Source organism: Triticum aestivum, chromosome 7A (assembly GCF_018294505.1).
Source record: "Triticum aestivum cultivar Chinese Spring chromosome 7A, IWGSC CS RefSeq v2.1, whole genome shotgun sequence".
In the NCBI taxonomy this organism is placed as follows: domain Eukaryota; kingdom Viridiplantae; phylum Streptophyta; class Magnoliopsida; order Poales; family Poaceae; genus Triticum; species Triticum aestivum.
Genome location: NC_057812.1, coordinates 526,059,555 through 526,081,734, shown reverse-complemented (window position 1 = coordinate 526,081,734; position 22,180 = coordinate 526,059,555). Strand labels below are relative to the sequence as shown.

Sequence of the window (22,180 nt, the reverse complement as noted above, 5' to 3'; positions counted from 1 at the left end):
TATGCATGATTTGATATCTTTGTATTTCTCTACGAATTATCGGTTTGGTTTGGCCAACTAGATTGGTTTTTCTTGCAATGGGAGAGGTGCTTAGCTTTGGGTTCAATCTTGCGTGATTTCACCCAGTGACAAAGTAGGGGTATGCTACCTCTTGAGCTTGCGTTGGTTTTTTCCTTGAAGAGGAAAGGGTGATGCAGCAAAGTAGAGTAAGTATTTCCCTCAGCTTTGGAGCCAAATGGATTAAGTGGATTAAGATGATTTATGGTACTGGGTTTTCCTCTATTTTACTTAATGGGATCCCTAGAAAACAATTTCTCTGTACAAAAAGGTGTGAGGCAAGGAGATCCTCTCACTCCTTTTATATTTTTCATTTCTGCAGATGTTCTTCAGTCCATGATCAATGAAGCAATGCACAATTCTATTGTCAGCCCCCCATTGAGACACAACTCTAGCCCAGATTATCCTATTATCCAGTATGCAGATGATACCATTTTGTTGGTTCATGCAGACAACAGGCAGGCTCAACAAATCAAAAATTTGCTTAATTACTATGCAGACTACACTAGGCTTAAGATCAACTACTCTAAATCCACTATGGTCTCTATCAACACTCCTCCTGAGAAGATGCAAGAGTTATCAAATCTGATGGGCTGTAAGATTGGTAATCTTCCCCACACTTACCTTGGTCTGCCTCTCTGCATTGTCAAACCAAAAATTGAAGATTTTGTGCCTATGTTAAAGAGGATTGAAAACAGGCTTCTGGGATGCTCCACTTTGCTCTCCACTGGGGATAAACTTACTCTCATCAAGTCAGTTTTTACCAGCATGCCAACCTTCTTCATGTGCACTCTGATGATTCCAAAGACTGTGATTAAGCAAATAAATTCCTACCTTATGAAATGTTTCTGGAGGAAATATGGTACATAGGACAGAGGTGCTGCACTTATCTCATGGGAACAAGTATGCAAACCAAAATCCCATGGAGGCCTTGGAGTTCTTAATTTGCACACCCATAATAAAACTCTGTTCATGAAATCTCTGCATAAATTCTTCAACAGAGCTGATATTCCATGGGTGAATATTATCTGGGAAACATACTACCAAAACTCATTACGTGGAGAAAGAATGATTGGATCCTTTTGGTGGAAAGCAATTCTCAAGCTTCTTCCAACTTTCAGGCAACTACATGTTTGTAAAGCTGGCACTAGAGACACTATAAGATTTTGGGCAGATAATTGGCAAGTCACCCCACTGCAAACTCAATATCCAGAGCTCTACTCATTTGCAATCAACAAAGAAATCACTCTGGGAAATGTGCAACATCTAGAAGACCTCAGTCAACTGTTCCACAGACCATTATCTCTACAAGCTTTTAACCAGTTCAATGACATTGAAGGGATCATCATGAGCAGAGCAATCACAACTGATAGAGATTACTGGTCTGCTAGTGGTAGTTCTATGAAATTTTCCTCCATGAAATTTACAAAGTACTCATGGGACCAAGCACAGCTCACATCATCTTTAAGATGCTTTGGAAAACGGCATGCAGACTCAGACATAAAATCTTCTTCTGGCTCCTTCATGACAAGATTAGTACTAGAAATATGCTACACCGCAGAAGTATGTATCTTGAGGATTACAGTTGCGCCTTATGTGGGGATGGCACTGAAGAGACTACTATCCAGCTATTTTGGGACTGTCAGTTTGCTTGGACATGTTGGAATTCAATCACTACCTTCAAAGACAGAGGCATCTCTACCTATGATGAAATACTCCTCACTCTGGGTCAACTACCTGCAGACATTGCAATGGAGATTGTTATTACGGGGTGCTGGAGCATCTGGCTGACAAGGAACGATAAGATTTTCAGAAGGGCACCAATACACCTAGATTCTTGAAAATTCTATCTGAGAGAAAGCCTACAGATTATCAGTATTATAGCTAAGCAAGAGAAGGCCACGTTGATCAGTAATTGGATAACACGGCACCTGTAATCGTTTTGATGTTTCATAGAAAGGGCATCGGTTGACCCACTAGTTTTGGGCATGATTTGTAATATGTGTACTATATTTAGTTAATTAATGAAAATTACTACGGTTTCGGCTCCAAAAAAAAATGGCAGGTTATCAGAATTTGAGTCCAACTATGTATATTTCTTTACTCATGTTAAGCGCATCGTTATATGTTTGGCGCATAAAGACTGAATTAATACTTGTGTGCATTTCATTTAAATTCATACATGTTGTTGTTTCAAAATACACATGTTTATTGAGACGTTCGTGCACGTGCATCCTTACTAGTTAGATAAAGTCTTCGTTCCGGTTAAACATTTCCAGTTTTTGTGTGAGCTCAAGTTTCTGTACATAAAGTGAGGACCAACATCTGCAGCCTGTAGGATATAGGGTGATCTATACATCTCTCCCTTCCTCGAGTTTCTGAGCAACACAGCCGGGCGTACGTAACACGGGATAAACCCCCCACCGACGCACCCAGCCGACGATGGTTTCCCATCACACACAAACAAGCATTGTCGACGGCCAATTATTTGACAGCATGCAAAAACTCCCATCCTCACGACTTGGTCTTGAACGGGACGTAGTTCTTGAGCGACTCCGTGACGCCCTCGATGGACGCGACCGCCGCGGCGAGCGACACCAGGAAGCAGAGGAAGCTGAGCGTCTGCAGCGCCACCCACCTCGTCGTGTACCTCGGTATCCCGCGCTGCCGGATGTACATCTCCACGGGGAAGTAGACGGTGAGCGGCCAGAAGCCGATGGCGCCCAGGAAGCCGAGGATGTCGTTGAAGAAGGGCATGAGGATGGCCAGCAGCGTGCTCACCATCACGAACGCCGTCCTCCACGTCAGCCTGAAGAGGTTGAGGTTGAAGCCGAGCCGCTTGCCGTTGCCGGCGGCGACGCGGTGCTCGCGGGTGATGAACCCGGCGTTGGGCCAGGTGGCCGCGGCGAAGGTCTCGACAGCGGCGAAGATGGGCTGGCAGAACACCTGGTAGGCGCCCACCAGGTGCACCACGATGCACACGTTGGCGAAGTCGATGAGCCAGTAGGGCTCGTAGAAGCCGAAGCCGGTGAGGATGTTCCCCTTGGCGCCGTTGCCGAACGCCGCGTAGCCCAGGCAGCCGCACAGCATGTAGAAGGCCGTCGTGGTGGACACCCCCACCAGGGTCGCCTTCTTCATCGTCTTGTTCTCCGCCGGCGGAGACCTCACCGTGTCCTACGTACAACAGGTTCATTCTTTCAGCCTTGTACCGAAGCAGCACATCGTCAACCTCGGGAGGACTTCCCCATGCAGCGGTTGCTCACCTGGATTTCTATGAGGATCATGGAATAGGAGTAGGCGAAGGCGATGTCGCCGAGCGCCTGGAACGCGAGCCAGATCTTCTGGGCCGAATCGACGTCCACGCCAACCTCGGTGCCGGTCAGGGTGGCCTTGCCGGTCGGGCCCGATATGGTCTGCGCCAGGGAGAGGCCGACGGCGATGGAGGCGTAGGTGAAAGACATGACGGCGGCGAGGATGGAGAGCCACCAAAGGTCGTGGAAGTTGGGCACCTGGGAGAAGAAGATCTGGACGACCCCGAACACCACCATGTACATGGAGTCGTACACGCCGCAGTCCGCCGCCCGGCCGTTCTTGTGGAAGCAGTTGGCCTTGTTTATAGCACTGTTCGTGGATGGATCATCCGGTCACTCAACACGCGAAAAATCTCGGACGAGACATTGAAACCTTTTCAGATGATGATGAATCGACTTACGCCGCGCTGATGGACGCTGTGATCGTGTACCCGATTGCAGTCCCGACCAAGTTGACGTACTGGAAAACGCCACAGGCCCACACTTGCCAGCGACCTGCACGCACAAAGCAGCACACACCAGCACAGTTAGTCCTGCCATGCGTCTTCAAATCTGGATTCAGGAAGAAGCTCCTCGGTGGTCAGTTGGGTTGCATTCCAGGAGAGGGACACGAGACTTACTCAAGTAGGATGCGACGGCGTCCATGTAGGTGTAGTTCCTCTTCCCGGTGAGCGGATCGCCGGTGCGGTAGCAGTCCGCGAGGAGGCCGGAGGTGTAGTAGGTGATCGCCGCGAAGAGCATCAGGGTGATCGGCCCGACGACCCAGCCCAGCTGCGCCGTTGCCCAGGCGAGGGAGAGCACGCCGGAGCCGATGACGGCGGTGATGATGTGCGCGCTCGCTGTCCATACCGTCCCTGCTCAACATATTGGCTGTCAGTCAGTTGCTGCAGGAAACCATCTTGGAAGTTCTAGTACTGTTCGGTCGTCGTAATTGCTGCTGAAACTTTACGGTTTCAGTTTAAACACTCTGCATTTTGATAACTTCTAGCACTAACAAAAATCAACCAAAGTTCGCAAGGAAAAATATAACGATGATTTGCACTACAGACTACAGAGTAACGTATTCTAGCAGTGTGGAAATGTCAGTTAGAAGTCATGAAAAAATCATAATAATGTATACATTGTTGCAAGATGTATGAACCTAACAATTTTGACCCAACTTGTGCCATTTTTGTGTGCTTTATGAAGGAAATAGTATGATAGTCTCAAACATATTGCAACCGTATGTAACTTGTTTCCTAGAACAGCGCACAAACGGACATGATTTTAGCTGAAATTTGCATGTTTATGCTTCATCTAGTAATTTGCGTGCTCAACATTTTCTGGCAATTTAACTACCAAAACATTATCTTGGGATGAGTAATTCTCAAGACATAGAGGTGGACAAACTCTTGCAGGATATCACGAACACACCAACATTTTCCATGAACCTATTGTGATCGGGGCACAAGAGAGGCATGGGGATACTATGGTTGTAACCCCAGGCCTAGGATCAAATTTATGCACAGATCTCTTAGGAATATCACAAAACTATTAGTAAATGCTACTGAAATTGTGCAGCCCTTGGCGTAGCCTGGCCATGGGCCATGGCTCCGCCTCGACAGAAAAACCATTCACTTGTGTGTGGATCAAACAGAGAACATAAATAAAGGGTCCAATCAGTAACATAATGTGATACTCCTATATATAAAAAAGCGTCAAATATTGCTAATACTTGCATATTAGCGACTGGCCTTTTGGATGAATATATATCCATCCAAACCACTAGTAAACAAAATTACAAAAAAGTAATATTTTGCGCATGGTAAGTATGAATACTATTTTTGTATATTGATGTATTAATTTTAGAAAAAATAATTCCACCAGGATCCTTGATTTAATTTCGAGTAATAAACAAATAAACCTTAATTAAAACTAAAACTAGTCTAAAAATAAAAACAACCCTTCAAGGGAAGAGTACAAAAAAAAATTCTTGCCAAAAAATTTGCAAGTTCAAAGTTGAACTTAATTGAACAAGTCAAACAATTCTATTTTCTCACAATCACAAGATCTTAAAAGAACAAATGAGGTGACATGTGTATATCTTCAACCCATGTGTGCCTACATTTTCAAAAGGTCTAACTTTCCAATGTTATCTTCTTAAATGTCAAAAGGAAATCCTGACCTTGAGAAGAATAAAAAAATACTTAGGGCTCCTTTCGTTCACAAGGTTGTGTAACCCAAGCAATAGATATGTAGAATTGCAGTTTCGTGTCATCTTGTATCATACATGGTTGAAAGGATGTTTGATTGATCAATGCAAAAACAGGATAACCTTTCTGAGTTGTTGGAGTCAATAAAGTGATTTTAAAATACTATGGAATGACACGCAAAAGTGATTTTAAAATATGAGTTTCAATGGTATAAATAAAACAACCCAAGGATTACACTTCGAAATCCCTTTGAATCAAAGATGCATGTAGGTGAGGCCTCACATCATACTACTACCTGAGTAAAATTGTGTGTAACTTTGCGCTATAATGTTACGCTTTCCTATTTCTATTTGTATATGATCAAAAGATGATAGCAGCCTACTACCTCCGTCTTGATTTATTAGTCTCCTTTGTAGTTTGTGCAAATTTTTAACTAAAGACTTAACTGACAAAATTTTAATGCATGTCAACAAAAATAATATCGTTGGATTCGTCTTTAAACATAGTTTTCAATGACATAATTTTTTATAACAAACATGAATATTTTGTTAGTTAAATTTATGATTAAAATTTGACACAGATTATAATAAAGGCCAATAAACCAGGACGGAGGCAGTACTACATAGAACCTACTCCTAGAGACAAGAAAATGTCAAGACAGGGCCTCATGAATGTCCCTTGATGATCTGCGTTTGCTTTTGGCCGGTCAACTCCAGGATACGATATTGACTCCTTTTTTCTCTCATGGTAGCTAGGAGGAGAGGATATTAAAGGCCTCTTTTGGTTCATAGGATAGGGTTATCATAGGAATAGGAATCTTGTAGAAAATGAGATGGCATGTATCTTAAATCGTATGAGTGGGAATAAGAAACAAGATATCATTTGATTGACACCAAAAGAATTTTTTCATTGAGTCTAGGCTCTTTTTTATTTTCGTATGAAATGTGAAGGATAGGAACTAATCCTATGTAAGAATAAGAATCCATTCCTATGAACCAAAGGGCTCTAAAGAAAAAAAATACTATAAGAATCCTATCTTCTAGAGTTTCTATGAAATTCCTCTAAACCAGGCCATAAAAAGCCTAGCTACTACGTAGAAACTAGGAAGAGGCCATACATATAGTCATGGTTTGGTAGCGGGGCCGCGTAGAGGCGAGCGCCCGCCCGAAGGTCAGAGACGGCTGCCCTACGGCGCATCGATCGGATCGCATCGGTGAGCTCATCCGCGCAGACTCCGCGTCCCTCTCGGGCGGCCATGCCGTGTCTCTGACGAGCTTCTCGAGTCAAACGACAAAAGCAAGCCCGTCTTTTTCCCGCTCCTAGTCCTAGTCCTAGTCCTAGTCCTACTACTCCATACTTACCCATAGGCCATAGTACAATCTGCTGCGTTGAAGGGATCGAAAGGATATGATCCGTGGCTCCACGCCCAAGCCGTACGACGTGCTTCCAAACGCCATGGGTCAGATTTTGCGTCAAAGCTCATATCGCCTCCGTGTGTTGCTCGCATGGGATGCGTGCAAGTAATATTACTTCCATTCCCACATAGAACTGTCCAAGGGAATCGACTGAAAGGGAAACTTGACCCGTGCGACACTGATACGGCCTGGCTCAGTTTAAGCAGCAGTACATCGCGTGAGGGAAACAGATTCCGCCGGGCAAGAAACCACCACCGGGAAGAGTGCCGGCCCCGAACGGGGGCTTTCGCCGAGTTGGTGAGATTGACAGGTTAGCACGCAGAATGAGCAATCAGGGGTCAGTCGTTCGGTCTGACCGTCGACGTACGCCGGTGGCTTCAGCGTTCAGGGGCGGCGCTGTCCTGGCCTACTACCAGCGCCTCTCCTCTCGTCAAAAAGGGTAGCTAGCTGAGGGGGGATACTAATTTTCCTCCAACACGTGCTGGTCAAGGAATCTGTAAAGTGGCGGTAGGGCAATCGCAGGTCAGTCAGAGATGCGCGCCTGTAAATTCCATATGGAGCATCCACGCTACCCTCCCCGCGCGCCCGGATGCTGACAACGGCAAAGAGTTCACGTTTCTCCCCAGTAAATTGATTGATTAGCTAGCGCTATTACGGTGAGACACGCTGCTGTTACGGGAACGGAGTAGAGGCACAGCTGTTCACCGTGCATAGGGGTAGGGGTAGGGGCAGCAGCAGTAGGATAGCCATGCACAGTGAACAGGTGCGCCGTTTCTCTCCGGCCGAGTTTGACCGTGCGACCCACATGCGACCCATGCGTGCGACCATGTGGACTCGTCTCTGCTTGATTTGAGCTAATAATTGGTAGAAAAATATTGGTGCCGGGACAAATCTAGCTGGGACGTGCACGTCAGACGATATGCTTGTTCTTTTTTTCTTTTCTTTTTTGCATTCTTCTTCCTCTCTATCTGATCTGGTGTAGGTCACAAGCCTCCGATTTGGAATGGAACGAGACCAAAGAGACCGACGTGAGGCGACAGCCGTCCAACCCTTGCGAGCAGTAGGGCACATGGTGACCGTGCGTAAACACGTTTGACCGATCAGGCCCAGGGCCCAATGGCAGTGGCATGCGAGCATGATAGTTTCTTCCGCCCACCGCGAAAACAAACAAGAAAACAGCTACTGTAGTACCTAAACTTCCCGGTGGTTTCTCTCCGCCTTCCGCCTTCGCTGAACACGAGCGGAGAGTAGCCTCGCGTGCGGTCCCCCACGGCGGGAGGCAAATCCGCACCCGAACTCCATAGTGCCAACAAAGACAGCGCAGCACATGCTTCCCAGCTCGGCAGCGGCGACTGACGGCGGCGACCGCCGCACAGCACGACCGTGTCGTGGCGATAGCACAAGAACAGAAAATCAACCGCGCCGGCCGGCGGTAGGGTTTTGGCGCCATGAAAAGCTAGCTGAAGCTGAACTGGGCACATGATAGGCGTGCAATTTTGCAGCGACCCGAGTTGAAGGAGGTGAGTAGCTGAGCTGAGCATGATGCTGCTTACCTGTGCGCCGCTGCTTGCCGTCGTCGTCCACGTCGGCGTCGCCGCCCTGCGCCGGGGGAGAGGGGTAGTAGGCCTCGCCGGCGACGGCGCCGTTGCCGCCGTTCCGCGCCGCCATCTCCACGTCCTTGGTCATCCCTCCGTCAGTGCAGTGCTCGATCGTCCCTCTCCCCCTTCCTCCCTCACCTCCCTCTAGCTGTGCCGTGCCTCTGGCTGGGAGGATGGGTAGGTGGTGTGGCTGTCCAGAACCAGAACGAGTGAATGACAATCAGAGAGAAGAGCCTGCCCTACTATATATACAGGGGGTGAGCCGTACACGCGCGTATGCTATCCTAACATTTACTCCCCTTTTTGTTTATTTGTTCACATCGTAGGACGCTGGAAATGCACGGACTAGGCCTTTCCACGGTCGTTTTTGGTTCCAACAAAGCTGCCAACTTTAACACGGAGAGGTCAAACATTGTGTTTTAGATTGGCTTGGTGTAGCAGTAGTATGCTTCAACCAACCAATAAAGCAGATCCCCTTAATCAAGTTATTCAATCCTAATAAATGTAACACTTGCTTAGTTAATCAATTTTCTTGCGGGTAAATTAAAATTTGAGGTTGTAAGAGCATCTACAACCTAATCTGCCCCCCTAAACATCCATGGACGCGTCCGGGGGAATGCCCGGACAGCGTTGGATGGCTCCTCATTTATTCTCTGGGACAACCACATCCAAATGCAAATACATGTGCGTCCATCATATAGCACAAATTCATCGTCAATTCAATCATGCAACAAAGCAAACTCAAGCGCAATTCAACAATTTCACATATGCCGAAAAAAAGTATGACAATTCATAAATAGGTGATACAATAATGACTCATTCACATTCGTGTGTTGATCTACTTCTTCACCTCAAGCCACTTTTTGCCTTCTAGATCAAACAGGGAAGCGTCGGCCAACACGATCCTCGCCTCCGTGTCCCGGGCTGGCTGCGGACTCTCTTTCTCGAGCTCAATTAACGCAAAAGTCTTTGCCTTCTCGAGCTCCTATTTGACATATGGCTCATACATCTCCAAGTCAATCATCTCCTTCCAAAGCAGCAATTTTTTGTTCACCCTTTCCCCTCCTAATACATCCGCTCCTTTTGCGCATATAGAGTCAATGCTTGTGGTCAAAAAGCTTCACACAACAAAACATCCTCCTTGGATGAGAATTCTAGACCTCTTACATGGGTGTCTTCTTTTTCTGGTTGCGACTGGCCGATATTTGCTTAATATCATACATAGTTGATATCCCCAAAGTCGTAATGCATAGACTCTTGATTGTCATTGATCATGCCCATCGTGATAGCCTCCTAAAATGGTCATGATCACTAATTAATGATGTATGCAACAAAAACATTCTATGCATCGGTAAATTAATTCAATGACATACGTATCCCTAAGTTGGTTCGATGGCATACGGAAAAAGGGGGACGGATCAATGCAAAGAGGGGCAAAAACTGTATTGTGTCCTACTCCGCTATTTCACCAAATAGGACTTGGGCAGGCTCAGAGTTAGCGGTTCCTAGAGTTGTCCCCGCTCGTTACAGTTGCGATGAGTCGTACACCATCTTGAACGCCTCTAATTGCACCCAGCCATCCAGAAACCCCGAAAAATCGTTCGGCCGAGCAGAGTCAGTCACGACCGGGGCGGATGGCACCTTCCTTCTCAGCGGCAGAAAGGACGCGAACTCGGTCGCATCTGGAGCAGACACGTCCATGTCGGCGATGATCACTGCTTGCTCTCTCGTAAGAGTGGTTGGGTAACCCCCAAGTGCAAGTGTGAAGTAACCTAGCAATAAGTATTTCCTTCAGTAGCGAACTAAGATTTATCGAATCAGAAGGAGTTCTTCCAGCAAACAAAGCCATCGGTACATGCACACGAAACACAAGACAAACTTGTCCCCAACACATCAAGAAGGTTGCCAAGCTTCTTGTCTGGTTAACTACAAGATTAAATTGCACCGTATGGTAGGGACTAATATATAGATAAAAATATAAATAAAAGAAACAGTACAACAGGGAAACAATATTTTTGGTAAAGTGTTCAGTATAAGAAGATAGACCCCCGGGCCATAGGTTCACTAGTGGCATCTCTGGATCATTACAGTTGGTTAGTGATCAAATTGCAACATTATATTTCTGACTATGATCATTCTTCATGGAATAATCTCATATCGGCATTACGTCTGTATAGATCATTATCCAACTGGATCTACAACTAATACTCCACTCCAAGACTGCTATCCAACATGCATCTTGAAGTATTAAGTTCATAGCAAATAGAGCATTGTAATAAGCATGATGATATAATAGACAATAAAACTATCATCCAAGTATGATAAAGAAACAACCATTTTATCCTTAGTGGCAATAATACATTGGCCAAAAAAGAAAAATAGATTGGAGAGCATACAAAACTATTCAAATATATGCCAAAGAAACCTCAAAAGATTCAATTGATAGATGGAGAGGCAACAACTTTGATAGAGAGGATTGATGACTTCATCGGGACTAAGAAGGATTTTGCATCTGAAGTTATGCAACCAAAGCTAGACTACGCGGAGAAGAATCAAAAAGAGAAGTTGGGGAGATGGTGAGAGATGAACGAGAACACGAAGAGCAAGCTTGACATGGAGGAGTGCAGGTTCCAACTCAAGGAGAGTCGGTTGAGCGAGAGAGGACGGCTAAGGAAATGTTGTTAAAGTGTGTGATGCTTAACGGTGAGAATGTGATTTATATCTATTCGGAACTGAAGATCAATTAGTTACGTGCACACACCTAGGAAATAGGAGAGGAAAACTGATAAAGGATACCATTTTTGGGAAATCCAATTTTGCACGCTAGTTCTAAAGCCTTTAAAAATGTTACTAAAGTTGTTTTAAATATTGACTTTTTAGAGAATCTGCAAAGGTTGCTCTTAAGAAGTTACGGCAAATTGATAGATTTTACCCTCATAGGGCTACAATTGAGGGCATAGGCTTTATATATAGTGATGGCATGTTGTCTTAAAAACCATCACAAACAATTTTCTACAAAAGTAACTGGTGATGAGAAAATGTATGATGGTCTCTAAAAACAATCTGCTATGTTACATTAAAAAGTTCATTGTGATTAGCTTTAGTGGACCCGAAGTTTTGGTTACGGTTGTTAGATTAAAAAGAGCCCAAAAATATTGGTGACCTTTGTACTTGTAGAAATTCATATGGTAATTGATTAAGCCTGTCAAATTAGAATTGGTTTTTATTGTGGTGGTGACTTCTTTTTTCGTGTGCCACTATTTACTATGTGTGGTCATTTTTCTAGTGTCTTCCTCCTCCTCCAAGTCAATCCTTTTGTTTTTGTTTTCATCCTCTCTTTCTGCATAAATTAGATGATACTCCATTCATTTCTACGGAAATTGATTTTAATATATTTCAACAAAATTTGCTTGTATGAAATATAAATATTTGGACTAATAATATAAGAACTAGAACTATACATACAAATAGTTTAGTTGTAAATATTATTTTATTACATGGATATATTTCTCTGCATGATCACATGTTGAAATGACATACTTATGTGTTAATAGAGAAATAGTATTTATTTTAGGAAAAACCATCATAGCTAGCTATATTAAAATCAAAATAAGGTTACATCATTTGTGAGCTTACAAACAACAAATTCAGGTGGCTCATCCAACCAACTATAAGAAGACTTATTACAATAACCATAGTTTGCTAGCACATGAATCGCTTGATTAGCCGAACAAAAACATTGGTTAAATATGATCTTTTGGATCATTGTAGTTGTATCCACGCACTCCATAAAAATAGCCGATGCTGCGTCTCACCATCTTATTTGTCCAGTGCAAAAATTAATCACTTGAAAATAGTCCGATTCTGCCTCAAATCTGGATCGTAGCAGCTGGCCAAACGCACATGGCGGCATCGATCGAGGAGGGACCAGCCTGAAAGCAAGTTTGGCCCTAAAATAAGTATTTCCTTCGTCCGAAAAAGCTTATTCCAATCTTGTCTCTCAAATGGATGTATCTAGCACTAATTTGATGCTAGATACACTCATTTGAGAGACAAGCTTTTTCGGACGGAGGGAGTAGCTCTCTACCATCGGTCACCAAACACCGATTCGGAATGACGTGCCGCCCCGTCGCCGCATCTCGCCGTCGCCACGCACGCCGAACACTCCCCGACCGTACGGCACTTACTTCATTTCTTGATTGATGATCCGGTCTCGATGGCCGTACGCGCCATGCATGGCCGCTCCGGTGCAAGAAACCACACGAATACGGTGGGCGGATTGGGCGGACGAACGTGCGAGTGTAGAGCAACGCGCCCAACGGATTCGGGAGCGATCGTACGTACGTGCACCGGGACTGGTCCCGTCGGTCCGTGGGAACCTCCCGCTGGTTTCCCATTTTCTCCGTGGAGAAACCCGTACGCTTGTGACACTTCAGCCAAAGTGTATAAACAACCAGAATGCGTGCGTGAGCCTGGGTCCCTGCACACAAAATTAGGGTTCAGGATAGTGATCCGTCTCAGCATCATCGCCGATGAGCCCCGGGCGTTTGACTATTCAAGTTCTTCCAGCATGCCACGCAAATAATTGAAGTAGGAGCAGCTGTGCAACGTGAAGCATCGGCTCGGGGGCAACTGATTGATCGCCGGCCACGAGGGAATCCGCGGTACGGGACGCCGGGCGCAACAAGACACGAGTCATCATCGCCCATGTTGCGTGGTCAAATTCACACTGCCGCGGGCGCGACCGGTTGATCCGGGCCTTGTGGCGCCGTGATGTCACTGATGCTGTGTCGCCTCCCTCCGTATCACAAGACGAGGTGTGTGTTTTCTCAAAAAAGAAAAAAAAAGACGAAGTGTGTTTTTGTTTTGCTAGAAGATTGATCCCGACTCATACAGTATGGTTTACAGACCATGAAATTGACACCCCTAGCCTCATTTTCACAAGTATCTAATACTCTTTCCGTCTCATAATATAATAGCGTTTTTGATACTAGTGTAGTATCAAGAAAAATTATCTTCGAATGTTATTTGGTATCTCCTAAACCGGAGCAATTATTGGTCAAACTTTTATCTCCGAATGCACCCAATGTTTTGAAAGGGGGGCTATTGAACAGGCATGAAGCAGAAGCCCAAACATATCAATTCTATCGTTTTTGGCTGTGTGCATCCTTAATATCTTGACTAGGTCTTGACATAGTGTCATTGCAGAAGCCGGGTGTAATAGATATCATCTAGATATTAATATGTTATTCCTTCTTAGAAATTTTTAGCTCTGCCGCTTACTCAAAAGAAAATCAGCTATATCATGTCATAAGAGAACTGAATAGTTAATTGTATTATTTCCATGCCTAATTTTCCATGAAAGATATTAAACTAACTACTTTATTTGACGGGCATAGAAGGTGCCAAAACAAGACAACCAGCGAACGAGATGTACTTTGGTTTAATCGATCATGTCCGTCTTTTTTTCGTTTCTTTATTAGATTTGATCATGTGTTTGTCTTGATTCTCATGCAGTTGGCCACCTGGAAGAACTGCGCCTGAATACTGATTCAACTCTTAAGATTCCTTACTAATTATTCCGACCTTGATTGAAACATTGTACCTTTGTTGCATGGCCGACTATAGATCAGAAACCGTAATAACAAGTGGCAAAAAATAACTTCAAGCTAGCTTTGCGTTCATATCATTGACAAATAAGTACTCCCTCCCTCCGTTCCCAAATATATGACGTTTTGCTAGTTCAAATATTTGAAAATGGAGGGAGTATACTGTTTCGGTGTTCCATCCAAAGAAATATGCGACAATATATATGCAGGAGATCGCTTATCAGATATTCCTTCAATAGAAGAACTTTTTTAGTAACTAACAAGGCCACTATCCAAGTATTTTGAAATTCTGCCGCGTACTCTCAAAGACTTCACACGATCGCTAACCCGATTTTTCTTTCAGTAGTGGCCTCTTTGGTTTGCAGTTGCACACCCTCCTTGAGTCTCCCTTTTTGGGGAAAAAGAATCTTTTAGTACTCCTTAGTCTTTGAAAATACACTCAACGATAGTGCACAGGTCAACAGAATGAAACGATTTTGACATTCAATACCCTGGTCAATACAGGCATATTAGTTGCAACAAAGGGTGGCCATATTTTAATCAAGGACCAAATGCAACGAGTATCATGTTTGCTATTTTGGCGGGGTCGCGAAAGCTGCCTGGGCTTCAAATGAAGATTATTATCGAGCTGGTCACGTACGACCTGTCGACTTCAACAGGATTTGTTAATGAACAAAAAATGAGCAGGATCTGGCGGCAGTTCAAATCAATTATTATTAAGGTGGCAGTTCAATAAGCTGCACATGTACAGAAGATTTGACTGAACATTTGCATATCGCGTGCGCCGATAATTGCTGGGTTTTGAGAGGTTCCTTGAGATTCAGATGGATATCGACGAACATCGGATGAAAGCAGTGCAACTTGATGCTACAAGGACAGGGATAATCACATCGAAACACGCCAAATTTTGTGAGACCGACTGCCTACCGGCAAGCTCAAGGAGTGAGACAAGCTGACAATTTGACTGACAGCGAGTGAAGACTCAGGTGCTGTCCGCTTCCTGCTGGAAGTTAGATGCAGCAAGAATGCCAGAGATGTTAACACCTCAGATGCAATGCGCATTGCTGACAGAAGAGTGACAAATAATTTACATTCGCTGACGCATGTTCTTGTGTACCAAGCTGTGACTCAAATACATGCTTGAAGATTTGTAGCGGAGGATAAAAATCAGAATTTTATGGGGATAAAAATCAGATTTTCTTCACAACTTTTTTTTGGTGCCCTAGTGCACCAGTACACCTCAAAGTGCTAGTATGCAAATGGTGTGAGAATTGAGAAAATTGACCATTTTTAAACAGATCTTTTTAAAACCTTGGTCAAATCTAATACTTCTACTTTTGCGTCAGCCTCACTGCGTTGAATTTGGCTATGTCAGCGCCATATGTTTTGTTCTTAGAAAAAATGCCTACCGTGTTCACGAGCAAAACTAAAAATCTAGTGTTAACACTATAGTCCTCGGAGTGCGAGAGCACCTTTCTGGAACTCCCCTTGGCTTCTTGGCCGTAAGCCCAAGAACATCGCCCGCTCATCTTTGAGGTCTCGAGGAGAAGAAACAAGAAGGTGGGAGAGGCTCTTAAAGATAATGCTTGGATCTTTTGAATCAAGCCCAAGGACACCGTGTCCGCTGACTACATCGAGAGTTCTTCACTCTTTGGACTCATCATTTATTTCCACCTTGATGATCTTGCTGAGGACCGATATTGTGTGGAGGCTCTCTAATGATGGCATTTATTCAGCGGCCTCCGCCTACCAGGTCCAATTTTTGGATTTCGTTCTATCTCCCTGGACCGAATAATATGGAAGAAATGGGTGCCGCCGAAGATCAAGTTCTTCACTTGGTCGGCCATGCAAGATAGCATTTGGACCGCCGACCGCTTGGCCAAGAGATGTTGGGAGAACTGTGGTTTTTGCCCCTTTTACAAAAGGAAACAAGAAACTGAGAGACGCCTCTTTTTCAAGTGTTGGTACACCCTTCTACTCTGGAACTCGGTGGCGGAAAAACTTGACCTTGCGCATGTGGATACTTCTACTTGGCATATGGATGTGTCTGTCAAAAAATAGTAGGATAATAGAACTGGCGCGCATACCCCACCGAGAAAAGCTATGGCATCACTCATCATGCTTGTCTCTTGGACGCTTTGGAATAAAAGGAATGCCCGCATCTTCCGGCACAAGAGCGCGCCCCACCGATTCTTCTAAACAACATTTTGGAAGATGTAAAGTTATGGGTTGCCGCGTGGGCAAAGAAGCTAGGGGAAATAATGATTCGTGAGTAATCACTATACGGTGTTGTAAGGGTCGAATGTAAAACTATTTTCCCTCTTAATTAATATATGAGGAAAAAAGAAAAGTGAACTCCCCTTCCCCTCCCCTCCCTCGCGTCGCCCGCTCAGGCGACTCGAGGGGCGAATCCGAATCCCGCCGCCGCACCTCCCTCCTCCTCGATCTCCCCTCGCCGCCACCAGAGGCAGCCGCCGGGCCTTCTTGGTGTGCTACTGATGATGGTGGCGGCGGGGTCCTCGCTGCCTCGCCTCGCGCGCGGGGGGCTGCGGGATCTGGGGCGGCGGCCCGTCTGGTGTGGCGCCTCCAGCCCTTTGGCTCCTGGTGGCGCGGGCGTGGGCCAGCTGTCTTGACCGTGAGGACGGTGAGATCTCCGAAGGATGCGGGTCTGGGCTCGGCGTCGGCTCCGGCTTCCGCGGTGTCAGATCTGGCCGCCTCCACACCACCTCTCCAGCGGCGTGCTCCTCCCCCCTCCAGATCCGGTCTGCTTCGACATGGGGGGCTGGTTTCGGTGGGTGGGAGCAGATGGAGGGGTTCCAGGACCGGGGGAAACCCCTAGCCAGCCTTGCTGGCGCGACGGCGGCGACGCCCGTGGGCGCCGCTCACTTCCTTGGAGGCGCCGGTCAGGTCCTGTCCTCCCCATCCCATGCCCCTTGCTTCCTGGGTGAAAACCCAAACTTTGTTGGACGGCGGCGATGCCCCAGGCGCCGTAATCTTCTTGAAGACGCCGTTTTTGGGAACAAGTGGGGCGGCGGGCTTCGGTGTGGTGTGGTTTGGTGTGCGGCGGCGGCGACAGCAAGTCTCCAGCGGCAGCCATGCCTTCCCTGGTGCGGGGTGCTGTTATGGTGGTGCTCTTCGTGCGGCTTTGAGGGCCTCCGGTGCCGTGGATCTCCAGGAAGGGAGGGGATAGGGTTCCCCTCCTCCGGTGGTTTTCCCTCCAGCTCGCCGAGAGTGTCAAGCTTCTGTGTTTTGGTCTTGGCCCTTGCTGTTGCCCTTCATCCTGGCAGCTCACCCTCTTTCTCGCCCGATCTTCGGTTTTGGGGCTGCTTGGCTCTAGGTGAGTCGCCGTCGACATGTGAGGAACGCCTGGTTCCGCTCCTGTGGCTTCCTTGGGTGCCATTCAGATAGGTTCTAGGGTGAACTAGTCCATCGCTCAACGGTGCGGCACCTTTCGAGCCAGGCGAGGAGGCAGGGGCCTTCTTTGACGATGGCACTGTCTGATTGTGTTCGCCACAAGCCCCTGGTGTTCTGGCAATGGCTTGCCTCTCATCGTCGTCGTTTCCTTGCCTTGAGCTGGCAGCTGCCTTCCCCTTGGTTGTGTGTGTGCAAGAGGTCCCTAGCATCTCCTAGCTATTAGCTTCATGTTGATCTGGTATAGCTGGTTGTGTGCTATGTGAGCTGTCTCCCAGCGCCTTTGTATCTTTGCTGTGTTTTTTTTTCTTTTCTTTGTGTGGTTCGTGGTTGTAATCTCTGTAATCCTAGCCGGTTGTTGGCTTTGTTAATTCAAAGCCGGGCTCTTCTGGAACCTTCGTTCTAAAAAAAATTTAATATATGAGGCAAATTTTTTGCCTCCGTTTTAAAAGAAAATAGTCACCAGAGTTGAGTTGTTATAGTTTTTTATTTTTGCAAAATGAATTGTTCTGGTTCAACGCCGCTATCGCTGATGTTGACCTTCTTTCAATTTGTCACTAACATTTTTGCGAGCTATTGACCTATGGATTTTTATTTGACAGCATGGTTAATAATATAACCAGTTGTTGCCTATAACATATTGCATGCTATCTATAGTCAATGTGATAGTCAACATGTATATTAGTTACGTAAAAAGAATTACTAACATATGACCCACATTCCACCCTCACAAAGTTTCTTAGAGCATGTGTTACAGCCCGCTGTAAATCTATATCTCGCTTCTCTTCACTCTCTTCCAACTCAGCAAAAAGATAATGTTTAAATCCATATTTGCCCATTTACTTCACATTATTATACTTGCTTTGCGCAAACTCCAAGCTTTTTCCGACACCAATGCGTGTGAGGCTGGTCATAATGGGGAGGAACTTAGGAGTAACATCACACACTCCAATACAACTTTGCTTATGTGGCACATATTTAATGAAGAGAGAGGTGCTTGTGGTAACTAGTTAAGTTACCGGAACATCACACACTCCAAGAAACAATGAGTCTATAACCTAATAAATACATCGTTGCATGACACTACATAGATGTTCCTACCCACTATGAAGGTAGTAACATAGTCTAGGGAAGTGTGTAAGTTACTAGCTTATGTTCTTACCCATTGTGACCAGCCCGACGCCAAAAAGGGTAAATTCAGTATAAAAAAGACTGACATCTGTTAAATTTCCTGAAGGCGTTTGGTCTGACCTTTAAACTTTAAGAGAAAAGGTTGATTTTGCTAAAAAAAACATAGGATCATAACATTTTCCTCCACTACGGCTATGTCTCGCCCGTACCGATGGCCCAACGCTATAGTGCGATGTGAATTCATTTTTCTGTTGTATTTTCTTTTTGGGTTTTTTTTCACTGTTTGTAGCCCATTTTCCTCAGGTTTTTTTGGAGTTTTGCTTTCTTTTTTTCATTTTTGATTTTTCTCATTAGTTTTCGACGTTACTTCCCTTTTTTTCTTTGGTTTCCATTGATTTTTTCTGGTTTTCCGGTTCTTTTTATTTTATTCTTTTTCTTTCTTTGTTCAATATGTGGTTGGATTGTTAGGAGGACAATGGTGTCACCAGCCCACCAAGATTCAAGTCCTAAGAACATCTCCAGCCGTTCGGCCCCCCAGTGCACCGAAAAAGAGCGACCTGGGGGTGCGCCGGCGATAAACTCGGCGCTGGGGGCGGTTCGGCACCCAGTCGCCCCCAGGTTGCCCCCAGGCGCCGAATTCAGCCCACTTTCGCCCCAAAAAGGCCGGATATCTGCGTGAATCGGCCCATGTTCGGTGCGGTTTGGCGTGTTTCAGCGTGAATTTTCGCATACAAATAGAAATCAATTAGTTCATCACATAGTTCGGCGTGTTTCATCACATAGTTCGGCGTGTTTCGGCGTGTTCAACAAATAGTTCACTACAAATTATATAGTTTAACAAATAAAAACTCAAGTTTCATCACACATCATTCCCGGCCTCGCCCTTGAGCCTCCATAGGTGCTCCACCAGATCCTGCTGCAGCTGATGATGCATCTGTGGGTCTCGGATCTCCTGACGCATACTGAGGTAGGCAGTCCAGGTTGCCGGTAGCTAGTGATCAACTTCGGCTAGAGGGCCCTGCGTGTAGTATGGTTCAGTGTCAAACACTGGCTCTTCCTGCTCGCTCTCAATGATCATGTTGTGCAAGATGACACAACAAGTCATGATCTCCCATATTTGATCTTTCGACCAGGTCTGAGCGGGGTACCGGACAATAGCAAATCGAGATTGGAGCACACCAAATGCCCGCTCGACATCCTTCCTGCAAGCCTCCCGAATCTTTGCAAACCAGGCGTTCTTGCCTCCTGGCACAGGGTTTGAGATGGTCTTCACAAATGTCGACCATCTCGGATAGATGCCATTAGCTAGATAGTACCCCTTGTTGTACTGTCGTTCATTGACCTCGAAATTCACCGGAGGAGAATGACCTTTAACAAGCTTGGCAAAGACTGGGGAGCACTGCAGGACGTTGATGTCATTGTGAGTTCCTGGCATCCCAAAGAAAGAGTGCCAAATCCAGAGGTCATGTGTGGCCACTGCCTCAAGCACCACACTGCAACCGCCTTTGGCGCCTTTGTACAACCCCTGCCAAGCAAATGGGCAATTATTCCATTTCCAATGCATGCAGTCGATGCTTCCGAGCATCCTAGAAAATCCTCTTGCTGCATTCTGTGCTAGGATCCGAGCAGTGTCTTCCGCATTGGGTATTCTCAAGTATTGCGGTCCAAACACTGCCACCACTGCCCGACAGAACTTGTAGAAACACTCTATGTTGGTGGACTCGGCCATGCGCCTGCTACCTCTTGAGCACTGCGTTGGTTTTCCCCGAAGAGGAAGGGATGATGTAGCAAAGTAGCGTAAGTATTTCCCTCAGTTTTTGAGAACCAAGGTATCAATCCAGTAGGAGGCTACCCGCGAGTCCCTCGCACCTGCACAAAACAAATAAATCCTCGCAACCAACGCAAATAGGGGTTGTCAATCCCTATAAGGCCACTTACGAGAGTGAGATCTGATAGATATGATAAGATAATATTTTTGGTATTTTTATGATAAAATATGCAAAGTAAAATAAAGGCAAAGGAAATAGCAAAGGAAATAACTAAGTAGTAAGAGATCAATATGATAAAGATAGACCCGGGGGCCATAAGTTTCACTAGTGGCTTCTCTCGAGAGCATAAGTATTCTACGGTCGGTGAACAAATTACTGTTGAGCAATTGACAGAATTGAGCATAGTTATGAGAATATCTAGGTATGATCATGTATATAGGCATCACTCCGAGACAAGTAGACCGACTCCTGCCTGCATCTACTACTATTACTCCACTCATCGACCGCTATCCAGCATGCATCTAGAGTATTAAGTTAAAAACAGAGTAACGCCTTAAGCAAGATGACATGATGTAGAGGGATAGACTCATGCAATATGAAGAAACAACCATCTTGTTATCCTCGATGGCAATAATACAATACGTGCCTTGCTGCCCCTACTGTCACTGGGAAAGGACACCGCAAGATTGAACCCAAAGCTAAGCACTTCTCCCATTACAAGAAAGATCAATTTAGTAGGCCAAACCAAACTGATAATTTGAAGAGACTTGCAAAGATAACCAATCATGCATAAAAGAATTCAGAGAAGATTCAAATATTATTCATAGATAGACTTGATCATAAACCCACAATTCATAGGTCTCAACAAACACACCGCAAAAAGAAGATTACATCGAATAGTTCTCCACAAGAGAGGGGGAGAACATTGTATTGAGATCCATAAAGAGAGAACAAGCCATCAAGCTACTAACTATGGACCCGTAGGTCTGAGGTAAACTACTCACACTTCATCGGAGAGGCTATGGTGTTGATGTAGAAGCCCTCCGTGATCGATGCCCCCTCCGGCGGAGCTCCGGAACAGGCCCCAAGATGGGATCTCGTGGATACAGAAAGTTGCGGTGGTGGAATTAGGTTTTTGGCTCCGTTTCTGATCGTTTGGGGGTACGTGGATATATATATATATAGGAGGAAGGAGTACGTCGGTGGAGCAACAGGGGGCCCACGAGGGTGGAGGCGCACCTGGTGGGGGTGGGCGCGCCCCCCTACCTCGTGGCCTTATGTTTCCTTTCTTGATGTAGGGTCCAAGTCTCTCGGGTCTTGTTTGTTGAGAAAATCACGTTCCCGAAGGTTTCATTCCGTTTGGACTCCGTTTGATATTCCTTTTCTTCGAAACCCTAAAACAGGCAAAAAAACAGCAATTCTGGGGTGGGCCTCTGGTTAATAGGTTAGTCCCAAAAATAATATAAAAGTGGATAATAAAGCCCAATAATGTCCAAAACAGTAGATAATATAGCATGGAGCAATCAAAAATTATAGATACGTTGGAGACGTATCAGCGCCCATAGTCGTCGAGTGAATCACAGGGAGCTCCGTATGCCAGCATCCTCATAGCTATCGTGCACTTCTGGATGGAGGTGAATCCAGGTGTGCCGGTGCAATCCTTCTTGCACTTGAAGTAGCTGTCAAA

At 45.6% G+C, this 22,180-nt stretch overlaps 1 protein-coding gene across 1 annotated transcript; it reads right to left on the bottom strand.

Annotated features, from left to right (window-relative positions):
• Positions 1 to 2,300: 2,300 nt before the first annotated feature.
• Positions 2,301 to 8,813, bottom strand: LOC123147982 (amino acid permease 3). Its single transcript, XM_044567318.1, has 5 exons — positions 8,529 to 8,813; positions 3,989 to 4,222; positions 3,770 to 3,863; positions 3,321 to 3,678; positions 2,301 to 3,231 (listed from the first exon to the last, which is right to left on the bottom strand). The coding sequence occupies exons 1-5, from the start codon at positions 8,659 to 8,661 to the stop codon at positions 2,572 to 2,574; spliced, it is 1,479 nt and encodes a 492-aa protein (XP_044423253.1). The 5' UTR covers positions 8,662 to 8,813; the 3' UTR covers positions 2,301 to 2,571.
• Between the last annotated feature and the right edge of the window lie 13,367 nt (positions 8,814 to 22,180).